General features: G+C 42.3%; 1 protein-coding gene across 5 annotated transcripts in view; it reads left to right on the top strand.

The window, feature by feature from the left end:
- Positions 1-16,546, top strand: part of fmnl3 (formin-like 3) — a 32,165-nt gene that overhangs the window by 13,907 nt on the left and 1,712 nt on the right. The window contains exons 2-25 of one of the 5 annotated variants that reach the window (XM_034209132.1): positions 1,667-1,750; positions 1,903-1,983; positions 2,238-2,314; positions 4,120-4,203; positions 4,628-4,774; positions 5,674-5,782; positions 5,918-5,994; positions 6,445-6,538; positions 7,734-7,808; positions 7,921-8,031; positions 8,406-8,555; positions 9,159-9,260; positions 9,468-9,828; positions 10,304-10,390; positions 10,483-10,607; positions 10,950-11,152; positions 11,237-11,540; positions 11,631-11,711; positions 11,846-11,975; positions 12,388-12,548; positions 12,703-12,804; positions 13,655-13,747; positions 13,842-13,965; positions 15,705-15,748. In XM_034209132.1, coding sequence (XP_034065023.1) covers positions 1,667-1,750; positions 1,903-1,983; positions 2,238-2,314; positions 4,120-4,203; positions 4,628-4,774; positions 5,674-5,782; positions 5,918-5,994; positions 6,445-6,538; positions 7,734-7,808; positions 7,921-8,031; positions 8,406-8,555; positions 9,159-9,260; positions 9,468-9,828; positions 10,304-10,390; positions 10,483-10,607; positions 10,950-11,152; positions 11,237-11,540; positions 11,631-11,711; positions 11,846-11,975; positions 12,388-12,548; positions 12,703-12,804; positions 13,655-13,747; positions 13,842-13,965; positions 15,705-15,748 — 3,006 coding nt within the window. The other 4 variants (XM_034209131.1, XM_034209133.1, XM_034209129.1 and 1 more) reach the window with 4 other exon arrangements.

Raw genomic sequence — 16,546 nt, 5'->3', positions numbered from 1 at the left:
TTTTCAATTGAATTATACTTAAATTTCAGGGTAATCAACTGTTAAAAACATACTACACTTTTTTCTTTTTTCAATAAATTGATGTTTTCAAAGTAAATGAATAATCGTTTTTAATAATCGTGATATCAATTATTGACCCAAATAATGGAGATTATGATTTTTGCCATAATCGAGCAGCCCTAGGAGAAACTACTCTTCATTTCCTAGTATGACTTTCCTAAAGATCATTTCGTATATTTCTCCCAGGAAAGACGAAGGAAGAGAAAGCCGCTTTGGGGTCAGACGAGAGAAAAAATGTACTTCAATAAACTACTACTATAAACAGACATATTTCTCCTGTAATACTTGACATCTGGTATGCATGTCTTTTCTCTTGCAAGGGATTTATAAATCAGGTTATGTCAAAGGCCCCTATGCAAAATCTCTGCAATGTACTACTCTACAGTTTAAGCTCTGTCAGGCATTGCATTTTCACATTTTGAAGGGCAACAACAGTTTAAATAGGTTTGATGTATTAATAAGTCTGCCTTGCAGTCCCATTCCTTGCAATGTTAATGTTACATAATAATCTGTTTATGCATCCAATGATTTGTGTCTGGTCGAAAACGTTACACTCTTTCACCAAGTTTCATGAAATTGAGCAAGACATTTTTTGTAATCCTGCTGACAAACTAACAACTTAACCTCCTTGGCAGAGGAGTCATTTGTCAGGAAATACAGAATCACAGAATCACCATTTTCTTCACCTCAGTGTCCTCAGTCTCTGACAACATGACTCGTGATGTGCTGATACAGTGAACAATGTGGTCCTGATGTGGAAAACCTATTTTAAAAATAGTCACATGTGATTTTCCACCCTCACCACTGACTGCGTTGTTGTCATTGGAACAGGAATATGTAATTTTCCATCCATCCAAACCTCCACCAGTGGAAAGAAGCTAGTGTGAGCATCACATCTTGCCTGAGATGGGTTAACAGGGTGCTGTGTTTTACACGAGAGGCTGAGTTATAGCTGCAGGTTAAAGGTCAAGCTGACAGGACGTTTGAGGCCGGGTTCATTTGATGCGGGGGGTAAATGACGGTTCCAAGTTCAAACAATCCCTCATGTCTCGTGAAAAATAATCGCTGAGGTGATCAGTTTCAGGGGAAGCTCCTTCATATTGTTGGGCTTCCTCATTTTTAAGATTCCCGCATCAACCGCTGTTTACAAGATCTTGGCTCAGGCGAGGAAGTGATTAGTCAAAGACGGTTTCATATCGTTTGTGTTCTTTTTTTACTGTTGTCAAGAGGACATAAAGTGCTTACGTTGGTTGGTCTCCAAACACAAATTAGAGCATTTAGGGTTTAATTTGAGCCGCAGTAAAGTGGCTGCCTCAGGAGGTCTCGCGTGGCGTTCAAGTGTTTTACGACTGGATTATCTGACGGGTGGCTTGTTGTGATTAAAAGCCTGAGCGATACCGAGACTTGAGTTTGCAGGGGAGATGCAGCTCATCTCCTGCGGCAGGATGCTGAGTGTCAACACAGGAAGTGAGGTCATGGTGTCCCTAAAAAATGTCAGGCGCCAAAGGCCTGTAAAGACCCATATCTGACACACAGTCAAATAAACTGAAAAAGGGAAATGTGTGGTTATTAATGAAACTAACGCTTACATTATTTTCATTTTCAGAATTCTATGAACTTGCCTCCAGACAAAGCACGGCTCCTCAGACAATACGACAACGACAAGAAGTGGGACCTGATCTGCGACCAGGTGCATTCATAAACTCTTATTCATGAACAACAAAACCAGCGCTCACACTGTAGTGTACACACACCTGCTGTTATCCCTTTACTCATGCTGCACCATCACAATGCCTTTATATAACTGCTCACTACAATGCTTACTCTGTTGTGTATCCTCAGGAGAGATTTCAGGTGAAGAATCCGCCTCACACCTACATCCAGAAGCTACGAGGATACTTAGACCCTGGAGTCACACGAAAGGTGGGAAAGTACCGATGACCTTTTAAATTCAGTGTCCACATTAAAGAGAACTCGAACAATTGTACAGATCACAGTGTGTTTACATATGCACCTAAAGTCAGACACTGTCTTTTGTGGGGCTGAAGACTACACGTTTGCATATTTAAAAAATTTTTTGGGGCTGTAGAAAACGTGAGGGAACCAGACCTCTGGGATACTCATATCTCTGTTTGAGTACATGTTCAATTACATTTCTCCTTCATTATGTGTTGCAGAAGTTTCGCAGACGGGTGCAGGAGTCTACAAAAGTCCTGAGGGAGCTGGAGATCTCACTGAGGACCAACCACATTGGGTAATCATTACCTGTCTCTCCCCGTAAATTACACAGATCTCTTTAATGGTGCACACAGCTCAAGGAAACCACATTTTCCCCTGGTAAAGAATAGTCCTTTCTGTGCTCGTGCTGCTGCAGGGACCCAGAGCTCTTGCTGGTGCCCAGATATCCCCCATTGTTTTAACTTGCCAAGCTCTACAGCTCCACTTCATAGAGCTTCTCCTCATAATGCCCAGATGGTAGCCATTGTGCTGCCTTGTCCACTCCCCCATAGTGTTGAGCAGGAAGCTTTGTTGTGTGTGCCAGAGGGACAGGAAGCCTGGTGGACCAATACTGAACAAGGCACAAAAACACACACAAGGATACTTTCATGTTTACACATTTCTCACATTTTAAAGCAAACAATCCTTTTCTATTGTGTTGTCATATTTTGTCAGAGACATTCAATACTGCGCAGTTCAATACACACCCACTGTGTTTGTGGATGTTATGTAAAGCCTTTCTTTATCTTCATTGTTGCAGACGTGATCCTTGACTTGATGATATGAATCACACAGATACTTTCATGTTAAAAATGTGCTGCTGTGACTTGCCTCTGAATTCTCATCAGAGAGTAGCCTGTAAAAGAGGCTTTGATTTTTCATAGTATTCACTGAGCTCCAAGTTGAACTCATATCCTATTAGGCCTCATCAATAAAGGTCTGTTTCAATGCGTTTCCCAGAAAGACTCACAGGCAAGGAAACTATTTTTTAGAAGCTTTTCGGTGGATGGGATTTAGCAGATGCTGCTTTATTGTGTGTGTCTGAATCCTGAGCCCGTTCTGATGTGTTATTCCAGAAATTGCCAAGAAAATCTGAAATAGCAACTGGTTGGAGAGAAGTGAAGGGAGGGAGAGAGGAAGGGGTCAGAGGGAAGGAGGGAGAAAGGAGAGGGAGGGGTGGTGGTAGACAGGAAACTGATGATCAAGCCCGCCTTCTTGTCCACCCCCCCTTTCTTCCCTCCTGCACCCAATCTTCTTACTGCTTTGTTTGCTTTCCTTAGTTCTTCTCCTCACCCCTTTTCCCTTTCCTTCCCTTCCTCCCTCCCTCCTTCTGCTACTTCAAGGCTCTTGATTGCTTTCCTGTCATCCTAACCAGCTATCCAAGACTATTTTAAGAACCTTTTACCCCAATCCTGTCCCCCCCACTGTAGTTCTCTGAAGAAGTGGGGAGGAGGTGAAGGGGGTCCGTGGGGGAGGCAGACTAAATACTGTTGACTGTCAGGGGTTTGACCTGAGCCCCACTCCCTCAGCCATATGCCCTCCACATTCTTCCTCTCATCGCAATGGGAATTCCTTTGTTTGGAGTTGTTTCTCTCTCCAAAAAAAGAGTTAAATGTGGAGGAAATCTGAAGCCTTGCTCTGGTTTACTTTCCACGACATTCCTGCCAAGACCCTTCACTCCGGGGAGGGCAGACCCCCCTCAGAGCTGCCTTAAAGCATAATTCCACTTTATTACAACTAGGATCCTATTCTTGTAGTTTTCATTATTTTGATCAGTTATGGTAACACTATACTTACCGAATCATTGCTGAGTCATTGGGAAATGGTGACATTGCTACAAGCTAATCGTTTAGTGAAATTGCTATTGAATCTTTTTTGAAAGAAAAATCAGAAAACGTTTGTGGATCTTAGAAAATTACACCAATCACTATTTTACCTCTATGTTGTTATACTACGATCCATCAAAAATAATAGTGTAAAATGTTGTCCTGTCCTAAAAGGATAAGGGTGTGTTCTTGATTTGCTGCCCTGTTAACTCCTCTCTGTTCCCGTGCGTCACAGGTGGGTCAGGGAGTTCCTCAATGATGAGAACAGAGGTCTTGACGTCCTGGTGGAGTACCTCTCCTTTGCCCAGTGTACTGTCATGTGAGTACATTATAAAAACACACTTTATACAAACACACACACTTCTCTCATATAGCCCAAAAAAGCTTCCAAAACAACTAGGGTTGGCATCATGTCCTCTAGAGCCTGTAATAAACTGCTTGTGCATCTAAAAATGTGCTTTTTGCAAGTCGCACTCTTTGGATGGGTTGTATGCCTTTTGGTTTACCCGGCAAACTGAATGCATATCTGGGTAGATGCTATGTGGTGTGGTGCTGAGCTATACCCTGCCTGAATGGGACAGAGTCTGTGTGCTGAGCGTTATCATGCAGCTCGATGACAGTCCTTGTGATAACCCCTGGCTCTCCAAGCTGCCTTGCTGACCTAACCTCCCCCGTGCCTCTCATCTCCCCCCCCCCCCCTTCGCCTCTGTGCTGGCTTGTCTATCTGTCTGTATGTGGCTCAGGTTGGATTTTGAGGGCCTGGAAAATGGGGAGGAAGGCTTCTTGGACAAGGCTAAATCTTGGAGCAGGTCCATAGAGGATCTGCACCACAACAGCACCCAGCCCTTCTGCAACACCCTGGTGCGCTCCGCCCGCCAGTCTGTCCTCCGGTACGTACTGCTAAAGCTTCCCCGCTGTTACCTATCCCTGGTATTGCCTCGCTCTGCTAATCTTTAATGCTATGTATTAACATGCCAGCCAGTTGTCTTGGTGCTGTTTTGTTGCAGGACGCTGCCTGAATGGTTAATGAGTCTGCTGACCTCTCTCCTCACCTCAAGGCTCTGCACAAACTCAATCAGATGAAGAACTGTATCAGACATAGATACTAAAATCTTTGCATTATGGATCTCTCTCCTCCCTCATCTGTCCAGATGTGCGTCCGCACTGTCTTCAAATGAGAGGCAGCTGTGAGCTGCAGCATATGCTGGACAGTTGTGTTCTTCATTATTCAACCACACACAGACAGGAGATAAAGAGACACAAGATGTGAAGTGTGATTACAAAGAAAAATATTTCAGAAGGAAACTTCAGCCTTTATACTGTTAAGATTACTTCTGAATCTGTATTAGTATAACTCTATGTATCACATAGGCTGTACGTATATGATTCAGAAACGCTGGGTCACCACATACTGTAAAGCCATTTATAAACGGAACAAGAAAGGTTATAGCACATGGGGATGACTGAGTAGTGCAGTTGCATTACAGCTGTCTGTGTGCAGAGACCTTGGTCTGTTGACAGCAGCAAGGAAACTAGGCATTTCCCATCATGCATCTGTGACCTCAAAACAAAAAAAAAGCAATCTAAGTTTTTTCTGTCAGACTTTGTTCTCTGTAATTTTCTCTCTCTGCTTCTTCCTACGTGACACACTTCAAACAAGAGTTATATGAACACCAGATAAACTCTGCAGATGAAAGAAACAAGCTGTGGTTAAACATCTTATTTACCATAAACACTAAGTTTGATAACTGAATCACTACCAGATATTAACTTTTGACATTCGTTGCAGCTATGGCACGGTTTCCACCAGCAAAACTATCAAGAACTCCCGCCTGGTGAGCCAAAAAGATGACGTGCACGTGTGCATCATGTGCTTGAGAGCAATCATGAATTACCAGGTAACGCCACCGCACACCATGAGACACAGATATCTGTTATAAACGAGAGCATTATCTGTTTCCTGTGCAATCAACTGCTAAATACGATCTTAGGTTTTCTGACCACATCCTGTTCTCTCTCTCTTCTTCATGCAGTATGGCTTCAATATGGTCATGTCTCACGCACACGCAGTCAATGAAATTGCTCTCAGCTTGAACAATAAGAACTCACGGTAAGAACTGAGGCCCCCCCGTCTCCATGGACGCAGGGCTGGGTCAAACAATAGGGGGAACCCTACAGCCAGTTCATATGATATGCCTCTCATTCTCCATGGGGCTCAGCTTCTCTCTGAAGCTTGGGATCAGAGGCGTATATACACACTGTTAAAGGAATGTTTACTAAAGAGAGATTAGTGGTAAACCGCTAAGGCTGATCACTTCATAATGAAGGATTGGAGCGTAAACACTTAAAAAACTATAAAGACGTGCCCTTGCTTCAGACTTCAGTATGGATTATGGATTTCTGCTCCTGGGAATTCCAGTATTTACGTTCTGAAGACGTACATTTTTCTGTTGAGATAGCATAAAACATTTTATTTTTCACCTATTAATTTGAGAGAATAAGTGTTTTGAGTATTACTCTTATCCAGTTATGTTTTAACGCGTGTCTCCTGTAATTCCAGGACAAAAGCCTTGGTCCTCGAGCTGCTGGCTGCGGTCTGTCTCGTCCGAGGAGGTCACGAGATCATCCTCTCAGCGTTTGACAACTTCAAAGAGGTGCCCAAAGCAATGTTTTAATTCAACTTGAACCATAACAAGTTGCACTTTTACTTTTTGGTGGCAATATGGCTTACCCTGTGAGAATTGAATGCACAAAGAAAAACAATTTAAGCTGACATTAGTTAAATTGCCAGCAGTTCCCACATCACTGGTGTGCATGGGGGCATAAAGGAGCAGTGTAATGGGATGAAAGTAGAGCAGCTCTGGTAGATTTCATGTCGACTGGGGGTGCAAGCAAAGCTCTACGGTGGCCTGTCCGAGGTCATTAGTCTCATTAGGACACCAGATGTGAGCCAACCTTGAACAATGATAAGGATCTACTCCCCGATGGGAGCCGGTGGACCACAAAGGTTTGCTTAGCCTCTCGGTTTCTGCCTCACACTCATCTAAACTCCGGAACAAGACAATTACCTCGCAGTCAAAAAGCCCCAGAGAGACACGAGCTAATCAACCGACCAGTCAAAACAAAATGGTGTTTCTGTAGTGGTATTTTTCTAAATGAGACATTAATTCAATCAGACAGGTTTTGTAAATATCTCAAGCAGGCTACCTACTCAACCACATCTGTACTGTAATCAAGTATAATGACCGGGACTACTACCATTTCTAGTTAGCCAGAAATTATTTGTACAGTAATGACAAAAAAGAGTAGAGAAAGCAGTGTTTGTTTTTCGGTCTCCTTCAGTGCATTTTTGTGTAAGAATTTGGCTAAAATAAATGTGTCCCATGTCTTTATCTTTCCCTGGCTTCACTTCCCATGAATTAGAAGAGGTTGTTGTTGCAAAAGGAGGAAGCTATCCTCTGTTTATATACAGCTAAGCTCTTGTTTGAATCTGGAATGTGTTTCATCATAGAAAACTACTGTATTATGTTTTGGCATGTCTTATTATAATACAGTAGATACATAAAGGACTTCTGAGGACCTCTGATGGTTGGTTTGATCAAATATTTAAAACTTTTATTGCATCAATTCAAGGCATATGTGAAAAACTCACACCTCATAATATAGAGATGTGTGATCTCACTGACAAGGAGAATAGGTGATATATTCTAAATAGTAAAAAGAAGGCAAACCATCCTAATTGAAGGATAAAAAAAAAAAACTTACTTTGACCTTTCTCTGCATGTTAGTGTTTTGTTATTGAATGAATAAAAATACCACCTCTTTATTTCCACATCTTATGAATTTCAGGTGTGTAAGGAGAAGCATCGCTTTGAGAGACTGATGGATTACTTCCGCTGTGAGGAGGGAAACATCGACTACATGGTAAGATAAGCTCTGTTTTATCAATGAGTATTATTTTTAATGTGAATGCATGTCCATCCATCTATCCACTTAAATATATTTGCATCTAAATCTGTCCGTGTCCTTGGTCCAGGTTGCTTGCATGCAGTTCATCAACATCGTGGTCCACTCAGTGGAGGACATGAACTTCAGAGTCCATCTGCAGTATGAATTCACCAAGCTGGGACTGGATGATTACCTGGAGGTGAGGTTGGGATGATGGGTTTTAGTTTTTATGCACCCCACAAATGGAACAAACTTCCAGAAACCCTGAGGTCTAAACACATTACACATTACAAGTCTTTTCACTTCTTTTAGCACCTACTGTATTTACAATGTTATTTTTAATCTACTCTGTATCTCTTTTATGCATGGTTTTTATTCCATTATGTTTATTTATTGTGTTCCTTTCTTTTGTCTTCTTATTAAGTGTTAATGATGATGATAAAGCAATTTGAATTGCCTCTGTGTTATATAAATAAACGTACCTTACCTTGAAAAAGGCAATCCCCAGGTGAAGCCTATTCACACATTAGCTGAAGAGTATCTTTAATGCTGATTTATTCTGCCTCGTTTCAGAAAAGCAAGCATACGGAGAGTGACAAGCTGTCGGTGCAGATCCAGGCCTACCTGGATAACGTGTTTGACGTGGGTGGTCTGCTGGAAGATGCGGAGACAAAGAATGCCGCTCTGGAGAAGGTGGACGAACTGGAGGAGCACCTGTCCCATGTGAGTGCACCCCCCAGCCTGGACCACCAACACAGCTCTCCTTTATGACATTGTTGTGGTTCACCAGCCATGTACTTAACTTGTGTGTTTCTACGTGGTGATTAAAACATCTACTCAGTGTTTGCATTTCACAAGTGGTTTGGAATAATGACGGGGTGGAGAATGCTGGAAAACACTGCGTGTGAAACAAGCTTAATATTGTTCTAGTTTTGGCTCATTCTTTCTGGGCAGTGGCCTTCGTATCCCACGCTGCTATGCAAAGACCTTCTCATAACGGTTGTGGGCAGATCTGACATCACTTGAGGAATTTCATAACAAACTCATTTCTCAGGGGTCAGGAATGATGGGGGAGGACGAGAGTGAGGAATCTTTGGGGATTCCTATGCAACATGTGTAATCTGTCCAAAAACAAAACTGAAAGCTGTGTCATGCTCATGCTGTGTCATTCTGCTGAATATATCTTATTTCTTATTGATGATGCACAGTGTCTAGGGGAGGGAGTGGGAGGGAGTTGAACTGGGAAAGATGCCAATGCTCTGGATCGATTCTTGAATTCACCTCCTCTCATCTCTCTGTTGTTGTTCTCTCCGTCTTCTCGCCCAGGTCACGGAGAAGCTGCTGGAGATTGAGAATGAAACAATGATGAAAGTGGCTGATCTGGAGAAGGTGGTGCTTCAGAAAGAAAAGGACCTGCATGCAATACGGGTAAGTTGGCAGTCTTACTGATGTCATATTTCTTAGCCTGTGTCTCTCCAGAAAGGCTTCCCTTCATTGTGTGTCAGCAGAGATCTGTATAGATGCTTGTAGCTAAATTGCTGTGATTGCAATTTAGGTCAGCAGGAAACAGGATGTTTCTTTGGCATGTAAAGTCATTGTGTTTCCGCTCTTTATCGCCCCCTGGTGACTCTCCAGGAGACGTACGAGTCGACCAACACCCAGGTCACCACCCTGAGGAGGATGATCAAGGAGAAGGACGCCGCTTCTCAGAGGCACGTCAACATCGAGAGGCGACTTCTGGAGCTGGAACAGCAAGGCACCATCCGCCTGCACAAGAAGGCTGACGGAGACATTGCCATTGAGCCTCTGGTTGTCGGGGGTGGTGTTGGGACAAGTGGCCTCGGGATCCCACTGGGAGACATTGGTCAACTCTCTTTGGGTTCAACAGCTGGGTTAATCCAACCAGGACTAGACACAAGTTTACCCCCAGCCAGTGAAGCACCTCCACCCCCTCCTCCACCTCCACCGCCTCCTCCTCCTCTTCCCTCTGCTTCAGGTGACAGACCATGACGCACAGTGGTTATGTCGGGTGACACATATATGTGAAAGTGGACTGAAGTCCCTCAGAGGATGTCTATTTTCAGTTCCCCTTCGTTGTTGATTCGTGACATGCCAGGTGATAGGTCACAGCAGTGTGTTTCTACCCCAGACAGGAAAGGGAAATACAAGTTGTTTCCTTTGTGTGTGAGGGTGCAAGCAGAATAGCACAGGATGAACAGTATTGACAGCAGTGTTCAGCTCCTTTTGCAACTTTATCTAAGCAGGAAAAGGCTTCATGATGAAAAAAAATCTCTTTTGCAGAAGGTTAAAAATAAGGAGAACTAAAAAGAATTAAGACACAGAAAATTAAAGTTATAATCAAGATTAAAAGAAACAACACAATGAAACAAATAAATAAATGAATACAATTCTAAACAGGTTTTTTTCAAGTGTTCCGGTGAAAAGTGTATTAATAATTGTTTTTTTTACAGGCCATGGTGCACCCGTCCCGCCACCTCCTCCCGCTCCTCCTCTGCCAGGCACTTCTCCATCAGTTATCCTGAGTTTGGGTCTTTCAGGTGAGAGCCAATACCAATACTTATGTATACATGTGCTTTCTATTCCACCGCAAGTAACTGAGATGACACTTTCCTATACATTTTTTCTATAGCTATCAGAATCAAGAAGCCCATCAAGACCAAGTTCCGCCTGCCTGTGTTCAACTGGACGGCCTTAAAGCCCAATCAGATCAATGGCACAGTCTTCAACGAGATTGATGATGAACGTGTGATGGAGGTATTTCAAGCAAATCAAATAACTAAAAAGATCCTGAAAACCCATGACTTAAAGTCTTGACAAAGAATATTCTTATGTATCGTTTACAATCAAAAGCTCAGGTAAATTAGATCAATCCTGATTGGTGCGTTGAAATACATGACATCACCTCTTTGCAATATGCCCCGCCCAAACAGATGAGAAGTGCACAAAGAAAAACAAAAATACAGATATTGCTTGTGTGAAATGAACCATACCTGTTCAATATTTAACAGAAAATACTAGAAGCTCATATGAAGAAGCTATTAGAGCAAATGGGTTGGGACCTTTTAATAAATGTTGTAAATAACTGTCCCTCTGCAGGAGCTGGATCTGGAGAGGTTTGAGGAGCTGTTTAAGACCAGAGCCCAGGGTCCAATTGTGGAATTTTCCTGCACGAAGAGCAAAGTAGCCCAGAAGGCGGTAAACAAGATCAGCCTTCTTGACGCTAATCGCTCCAAGAACTTAGCCATCACACTGCGGAAGGCTAACAAGCCCTCAGAGGAGATCTGCAAATCAATAGAGAAGTATGCACTTTACCCTATATTGAAATACATTTTGAGCTATAGACCAGATAGAAAACAGTTTAAATACATGTTATCCTCACTCAGGTTTGACCTCAAGGCCTTACCCGTCGATTTTGTGGAGTGCCTGATGCGATTCCTGCCCACGGAGACGGAGGTGAAGGTGATGCGTCAGTACGAGCGGGAGCGGCGTCCACTCGACCAGCTGACAGAGGAAGATCGCTTCATGTTGTTATTCAGCAAGATTGAGAGGCTCACGCAGAGAATGAACATCATCACCTTTGTTGGGAACTTTTCTGAAAACCTTAACATGCTCACACCGCAGCTCAATGCAGTCATTGCTGCCTCTGGATCAGTCAAATCCGCACCAAAGTTAAAAAGAGTGCTTGAGGTAAGAAATGTTTATTTGACTAGTAGTTTTTTTGCAGCAGAGTTGGTATTCTCAGTGCATGTTCATTTATTCTTTTTGGTTTACTTGTAGATCATCTTAGCCTTGGGAAACTACATGAACAGCGACAAGCGAGGCTGCGTTTATGGCTTCAAATTACAAAGTCTTGATCTGGTGAGTAATAGGTAGCAGAATTTGGAGACATTTTCCTAGTGCTTAGTTTTTTCCCTTACTAAAAATAGCAAGTTCATTTCACAGTTCATATGTGCAGTGCTCTCACTGATTTTCCTTTTCTTCTTGGCACACAGCTGCTGGACACTAAGTCTACAGACAGAAAGATGACGTTGCTCCACTACATAAGTCTCATTTTGAAAGAGAAGTACCCTGAACTGGCTAACTTCCACAATGAACTGAACTATGTGGATAAAGCTGCAGCAGGTGAGATCCGTCAATTCCTTATAAGTGAATAGTAATGTCAGTTATGGTATCTTCACATTTACATCAAATCGCGTCCATATATTGTTGTTTTTTAAAATGTATTTATTCTACTATTTCAACAATTAGACCGTTTATACATCCGAAAAAACAAACAAAATTAGCAGGATAAAGAAAACAATTATAATTCCTTAATTAAATACTCACAGAGATAAACAAAATTATATATATACATACAGTATGTATACATACACCCTTTTCCAGGGATAATAAAGTAAAAAAAAAAAAGGTAAAGAAATCCTACAAGTCCACGTTCAGATAACAAGACAGTTTCATTTCTCATCCTATTTTTATATTGGATTTTATTTTTATTTTGCTGTAAATAAAACAAATTCCCTATGGACTGCGTTCAAAGTATCCCTGGAAAATGTGCTGATTGATGTCCGAGAGCTGGGGAAAGGCATGGACCTGATCCGGAGAGAGTGCAGTCTCCATGACCATGCGGTGCTGAAAGGCTTCATCCAGGCCCACGACACACAGCTGGACAAGCTACAGAAAGACGCCAAGACAGCAGAGGTAAACAACACAGTCCTACCGCCTCACCTCAAAAAGAATACAAGAAAGAAAAGCTAACTTTACCCCAGGTGTGACCTCTAACACACAAACAATCATGACTCGACAGTGTTTACATACAATGCTTCCACTCTGGCACTGTCCTTCCCGATTCTAGGAAGCCTTCAACAATGTGGTGAATTACTTCGGAGAGAGTGCCAAGACGACTCCGCCCTCGGTGTTCTTCCCCGTGTTTGTGCGCTTTATCAAGGCCTACAAGGTGAGGACACCAAGCAGCATCTATGTATCTTTCCTCATTGACAGGGTGCAGGTCAGACCAGTGGTTTCCTGGTTTAGCGCTCGGAGGCTGTCAGTCTCGTTGAGAGCAGGGCAGACCGCTGGAGGCCTCTGCGACACAGGACGTGGCGTATAGTCGGAGGCCAAATAACAGGAAAGGCCAGCTGGGTCTGACTCCAGAGCTGCAGCTGTGGTGTTTAGACTGCCCCCCCCCTTCCCTCTTCCCCCTTTACCCCTGCCTCGCCCTGCCCCACCACAAAACACACTTCCTGAGATTGTTCTCAGTCTCGATTTATGGGATCTGCTTAAGGAAACGTGCAACACAAGGATTTTTCTGTGTGTGTGTGTGTGTGTGTGTGTGTGTGTGTGTGTGTGTGTGTATGTGTGTGTAAAAAACTTTGTAGCAGTTGTTTCAAAATTAATAGGAAAAACAACAAATAATGGCATATTAAAAAAATCATAGTAAATGTCAAAAATATCATAAAAACGATATTATAGTATGTTGAAAAAAACACGAAAAAAACACTTAGTATAATACAGTATGTCAAAAATATCATAAAAGAAGACATATGTAGTATTTAGAAAAATATAATGAAAAAGGTCATATTATATTCAAAAATAAGACTTTATTGAATAAATCGTATAGTTGTTTTAAATATGAAAAATGTCATGTTAAACAAATCATAGTTCAGTATTTTGAATATAAAATGTAATAAATTCATAGTAAAGCATTATGAAAATGTAATCAAAAGTCTTAGTTGAAATGTTGTCCTGTTTTTCATACATTTTCGGGCCACACAGATGTATTGATCATGTTTTTCTCTTCTCACCAGAATGCAGTGGCAGAAAACGAGCAGAGGAAAAAGCAGGAGGAAGCAATGAGAGAAAAGTTACTGGCTCAGGAGGCGAAGCAGCAAGAGCCCAAGGTACAGTCAAAGTGCAACAGAGCAGAATAGTCAAATGTTTACTCAGAGCTAAATAAAGTAAACTGGACAAATATCCTCTCCTCCGCTGATCCAGGTCCAGTCCCAGAAGAAGAGGCAGCAGCAGCACGAGCTGATCGCAGAGCTGCGCAAGCGGCAGGCCAAAGACCACCGGCCCGTGTATGAGGGCAAGGATGGCACCATAGAGGACATCATCACAGGTGGGACAGACAACACCCTAAAAAGACCCCATGTGGGGGCCAGCAGCCCCGGTCCCAGGTCGAGGATGACTGTGGTCATTCACTGCTCAGCTCCTTTGAAATGCACCTTGTGCTACGTAGTCCAGACACCAGCACATCTGGAGCCCAGAGCAGCACATCTGGAGCCCAGAGCAGCACATCTGGAGCCCAGAGCAGCACATCTGGAGCCCAGAGCAGCACATCTGGAGCCCAGAGCAGCACAGCAGCCTCCGGTCACTCCCGGCTTAGAAATGCACTGCACTAAAGCTTTCGAGCCTCAACATGTAGATAGTCAGACGGGCAGTTTGATTCCAAATGAACATTACATTTAGTCTGCAGAATCATTATTTACAGTATCATTATTTAAGTCATGTGTAGTTTAAGTGATTTTTATTATTCAAATAACAGTTTCTGTTTATAGGAACTGAGACACAGACCGTGGATAATACTGGATTCCCACATATCTGAGCTTTAATGTAAAGAAGAAAGACACATCTACTGTACAGCCTCAGGATAACACCTTAACTGACTAATGTTTTGTTAGGATCAGTGCTTAAAATAATATAAATGTTGCATTAATGTTATTGTAATAGTTAATAATGCTTATATCCTACTACTATTTAAGCTGTTAACAGCTTATTTCGCAAATGATACCTTTCAAAGATATCCTCGGTGCCCCTTATCTGATAACACTTTACATTAAGTACCCTTTTTTAGCAAGTATTTGATAAATGTTTTATAACATAATGTAATGTTGTCGTATGTAAATATAAGGACATGTTTAAGTGTTCATTAATGTAGTATTTATCAGGGACTATAGTTTCTTCTATGAAGACTTATTTAATATAATTACAGCTGTTTTTGTAACATGTCTATTTTTTTACAAAATAGGGCGACTTATAGTAAAGTGTTGTCCCTAATCCTATTAAATACCTCCTAAGGGTTTTACCAGGTGTGTTTCTACAGATCTGTGCGACATACAGAAATGTCACAGGTTTGTTACGGACCCCTGAAAGAAACCTAAAGGAGATCCAGTGTTTGTCCCCCATGAAGGGCAGTGTCTCAGGTGTGACATGTTTTCTCTCCCCCCCCTCCTCCCCCAGTACTGAAGAGTGTGCCCTTCACAGCGCGCACTGCTAAACGCGGCTCACGGTTCTTCTGTGAAGCCAACCTCTGTGACGACGCCAACTGCTAGCCCCTCCCCCTAATGCCAAGGTTGTCCAGGGGTCTCTCGTACGCCTCATGACCCACTGTGCATGCAGCATGATCCCTGTCACCTCCCCAACCTCACCCTCACCACTATAACTACTGTGAACTAACTTGGGCCGTCATTTGGTTGTTTCTGTTTAAAGGACTCCTATCAGGCGTCAGGTGATAGGAGTCAGCCAAACCTCTTTGCCTGAAGCACCATTGGAAAAAAAGTTGTACAGGGTCAATATATTTTTGTGTGTGAAAAAAATATATTGATAAAAATGAGTACAACCAGCCATTACTATGATACAATTATTTAATGAGAGCTTCTTGCATGACGAATGTAAAAGGCTGTGCATTATTATGGCATATTTCTTTAATTTAACTGGATATAAAATGGTCGCTCAAAGAGGTTTGGCTAATTTAATCAACAATGCCTGTTCCATGAAACTAACTTGTTTGGTGTTGGTTTCCTGCTAACATGTGACTCTTCTTTCCTCAACCACCACTGTTTATTCTACCACCTCCAGCTGAAAAGAAGATTAATGACAGTATTTCCCACTCCTATGAGAGGGTAAGGAAGGTAGCCTGGCTTAGTCCCGGCCTGCTTGGCCCTCCGGCTCCTGTGTGCTGCTACAGTGATGTCAGCTGCTTCAGCTCGAGCTTTTATGCACAAAACATAAAAAAAAAGAGAAAGCTTCACAGCACTGAAATTTGCTTTACAACACACACGTTAGAAAACAAGACCATTAAAGACTGGAATACAATATGATTTGCCCCAACAGCCATTAAAACATGAATTCCCTTTTTTTTTCTTTTCCACCAAGTCTTTGAGAACATATTTGTAGATTTGAAATGCCCCCTTGTGAATCTTAAGGTCATCTTTATCATCATCCTCACTCCTCCTATTATGTGTTGCATGTTGTCCAGTGTTCATTCACCCTTACTTGTCAACAACGTCCGCCATGTTTTGTCTTTGCTAACTGTCATCCGCGCTGTGCTGAACAGCTATTTGGTCATCAGGCTCTGAAAATATCCCACATTCAGTCACATGAACTCAGCTCTGTGTTATTTGTCACAGAGCTGAGAGGTGTTTGTTACTTCAGGCACATTCAGCTCAATTATTGCTGAGCGATTTAAAGAGCTTGTTGACCATTTTACTGTAACTGTAATAATAATGGCTATTTTTATTGGTACTGCTGCAATATAAGTGTTACAAAGTTGTCCTAACAAGCATTCCCAAAGCCTTGCATTTCACTGTTTTATGCATCACCACCTCCAGGCGAAATGCAAGGTTTTGGGAACGTGTCATTTGATGTTTAGTCCTTATTGTTAATGCCCTTATTTGCCAATTGTATACTTTTGAGTATAA

The sequence above is a fragment of the Gymnodraco acuticeps genome, unplaced genomic scaffold, assembly GCF_902827175.1.
Source record: "Gymnodraco acuticeps unplaced genomic scaffold, fGymAcu1.1, whole genome shotgun sequence".
In the NCBI taxonomy this organism is placed as follows: Eukaryota; Metazoa; Chordata; class Actinopteri; order Perciformes; family Bathydraconidae; genus Gymnodraco; species Gymnodraco acuticeps.
Note: the sequence above shows the minus strand (reverse complement) of the source record. Positions and strands in the feature narration are given on the sequence as shown.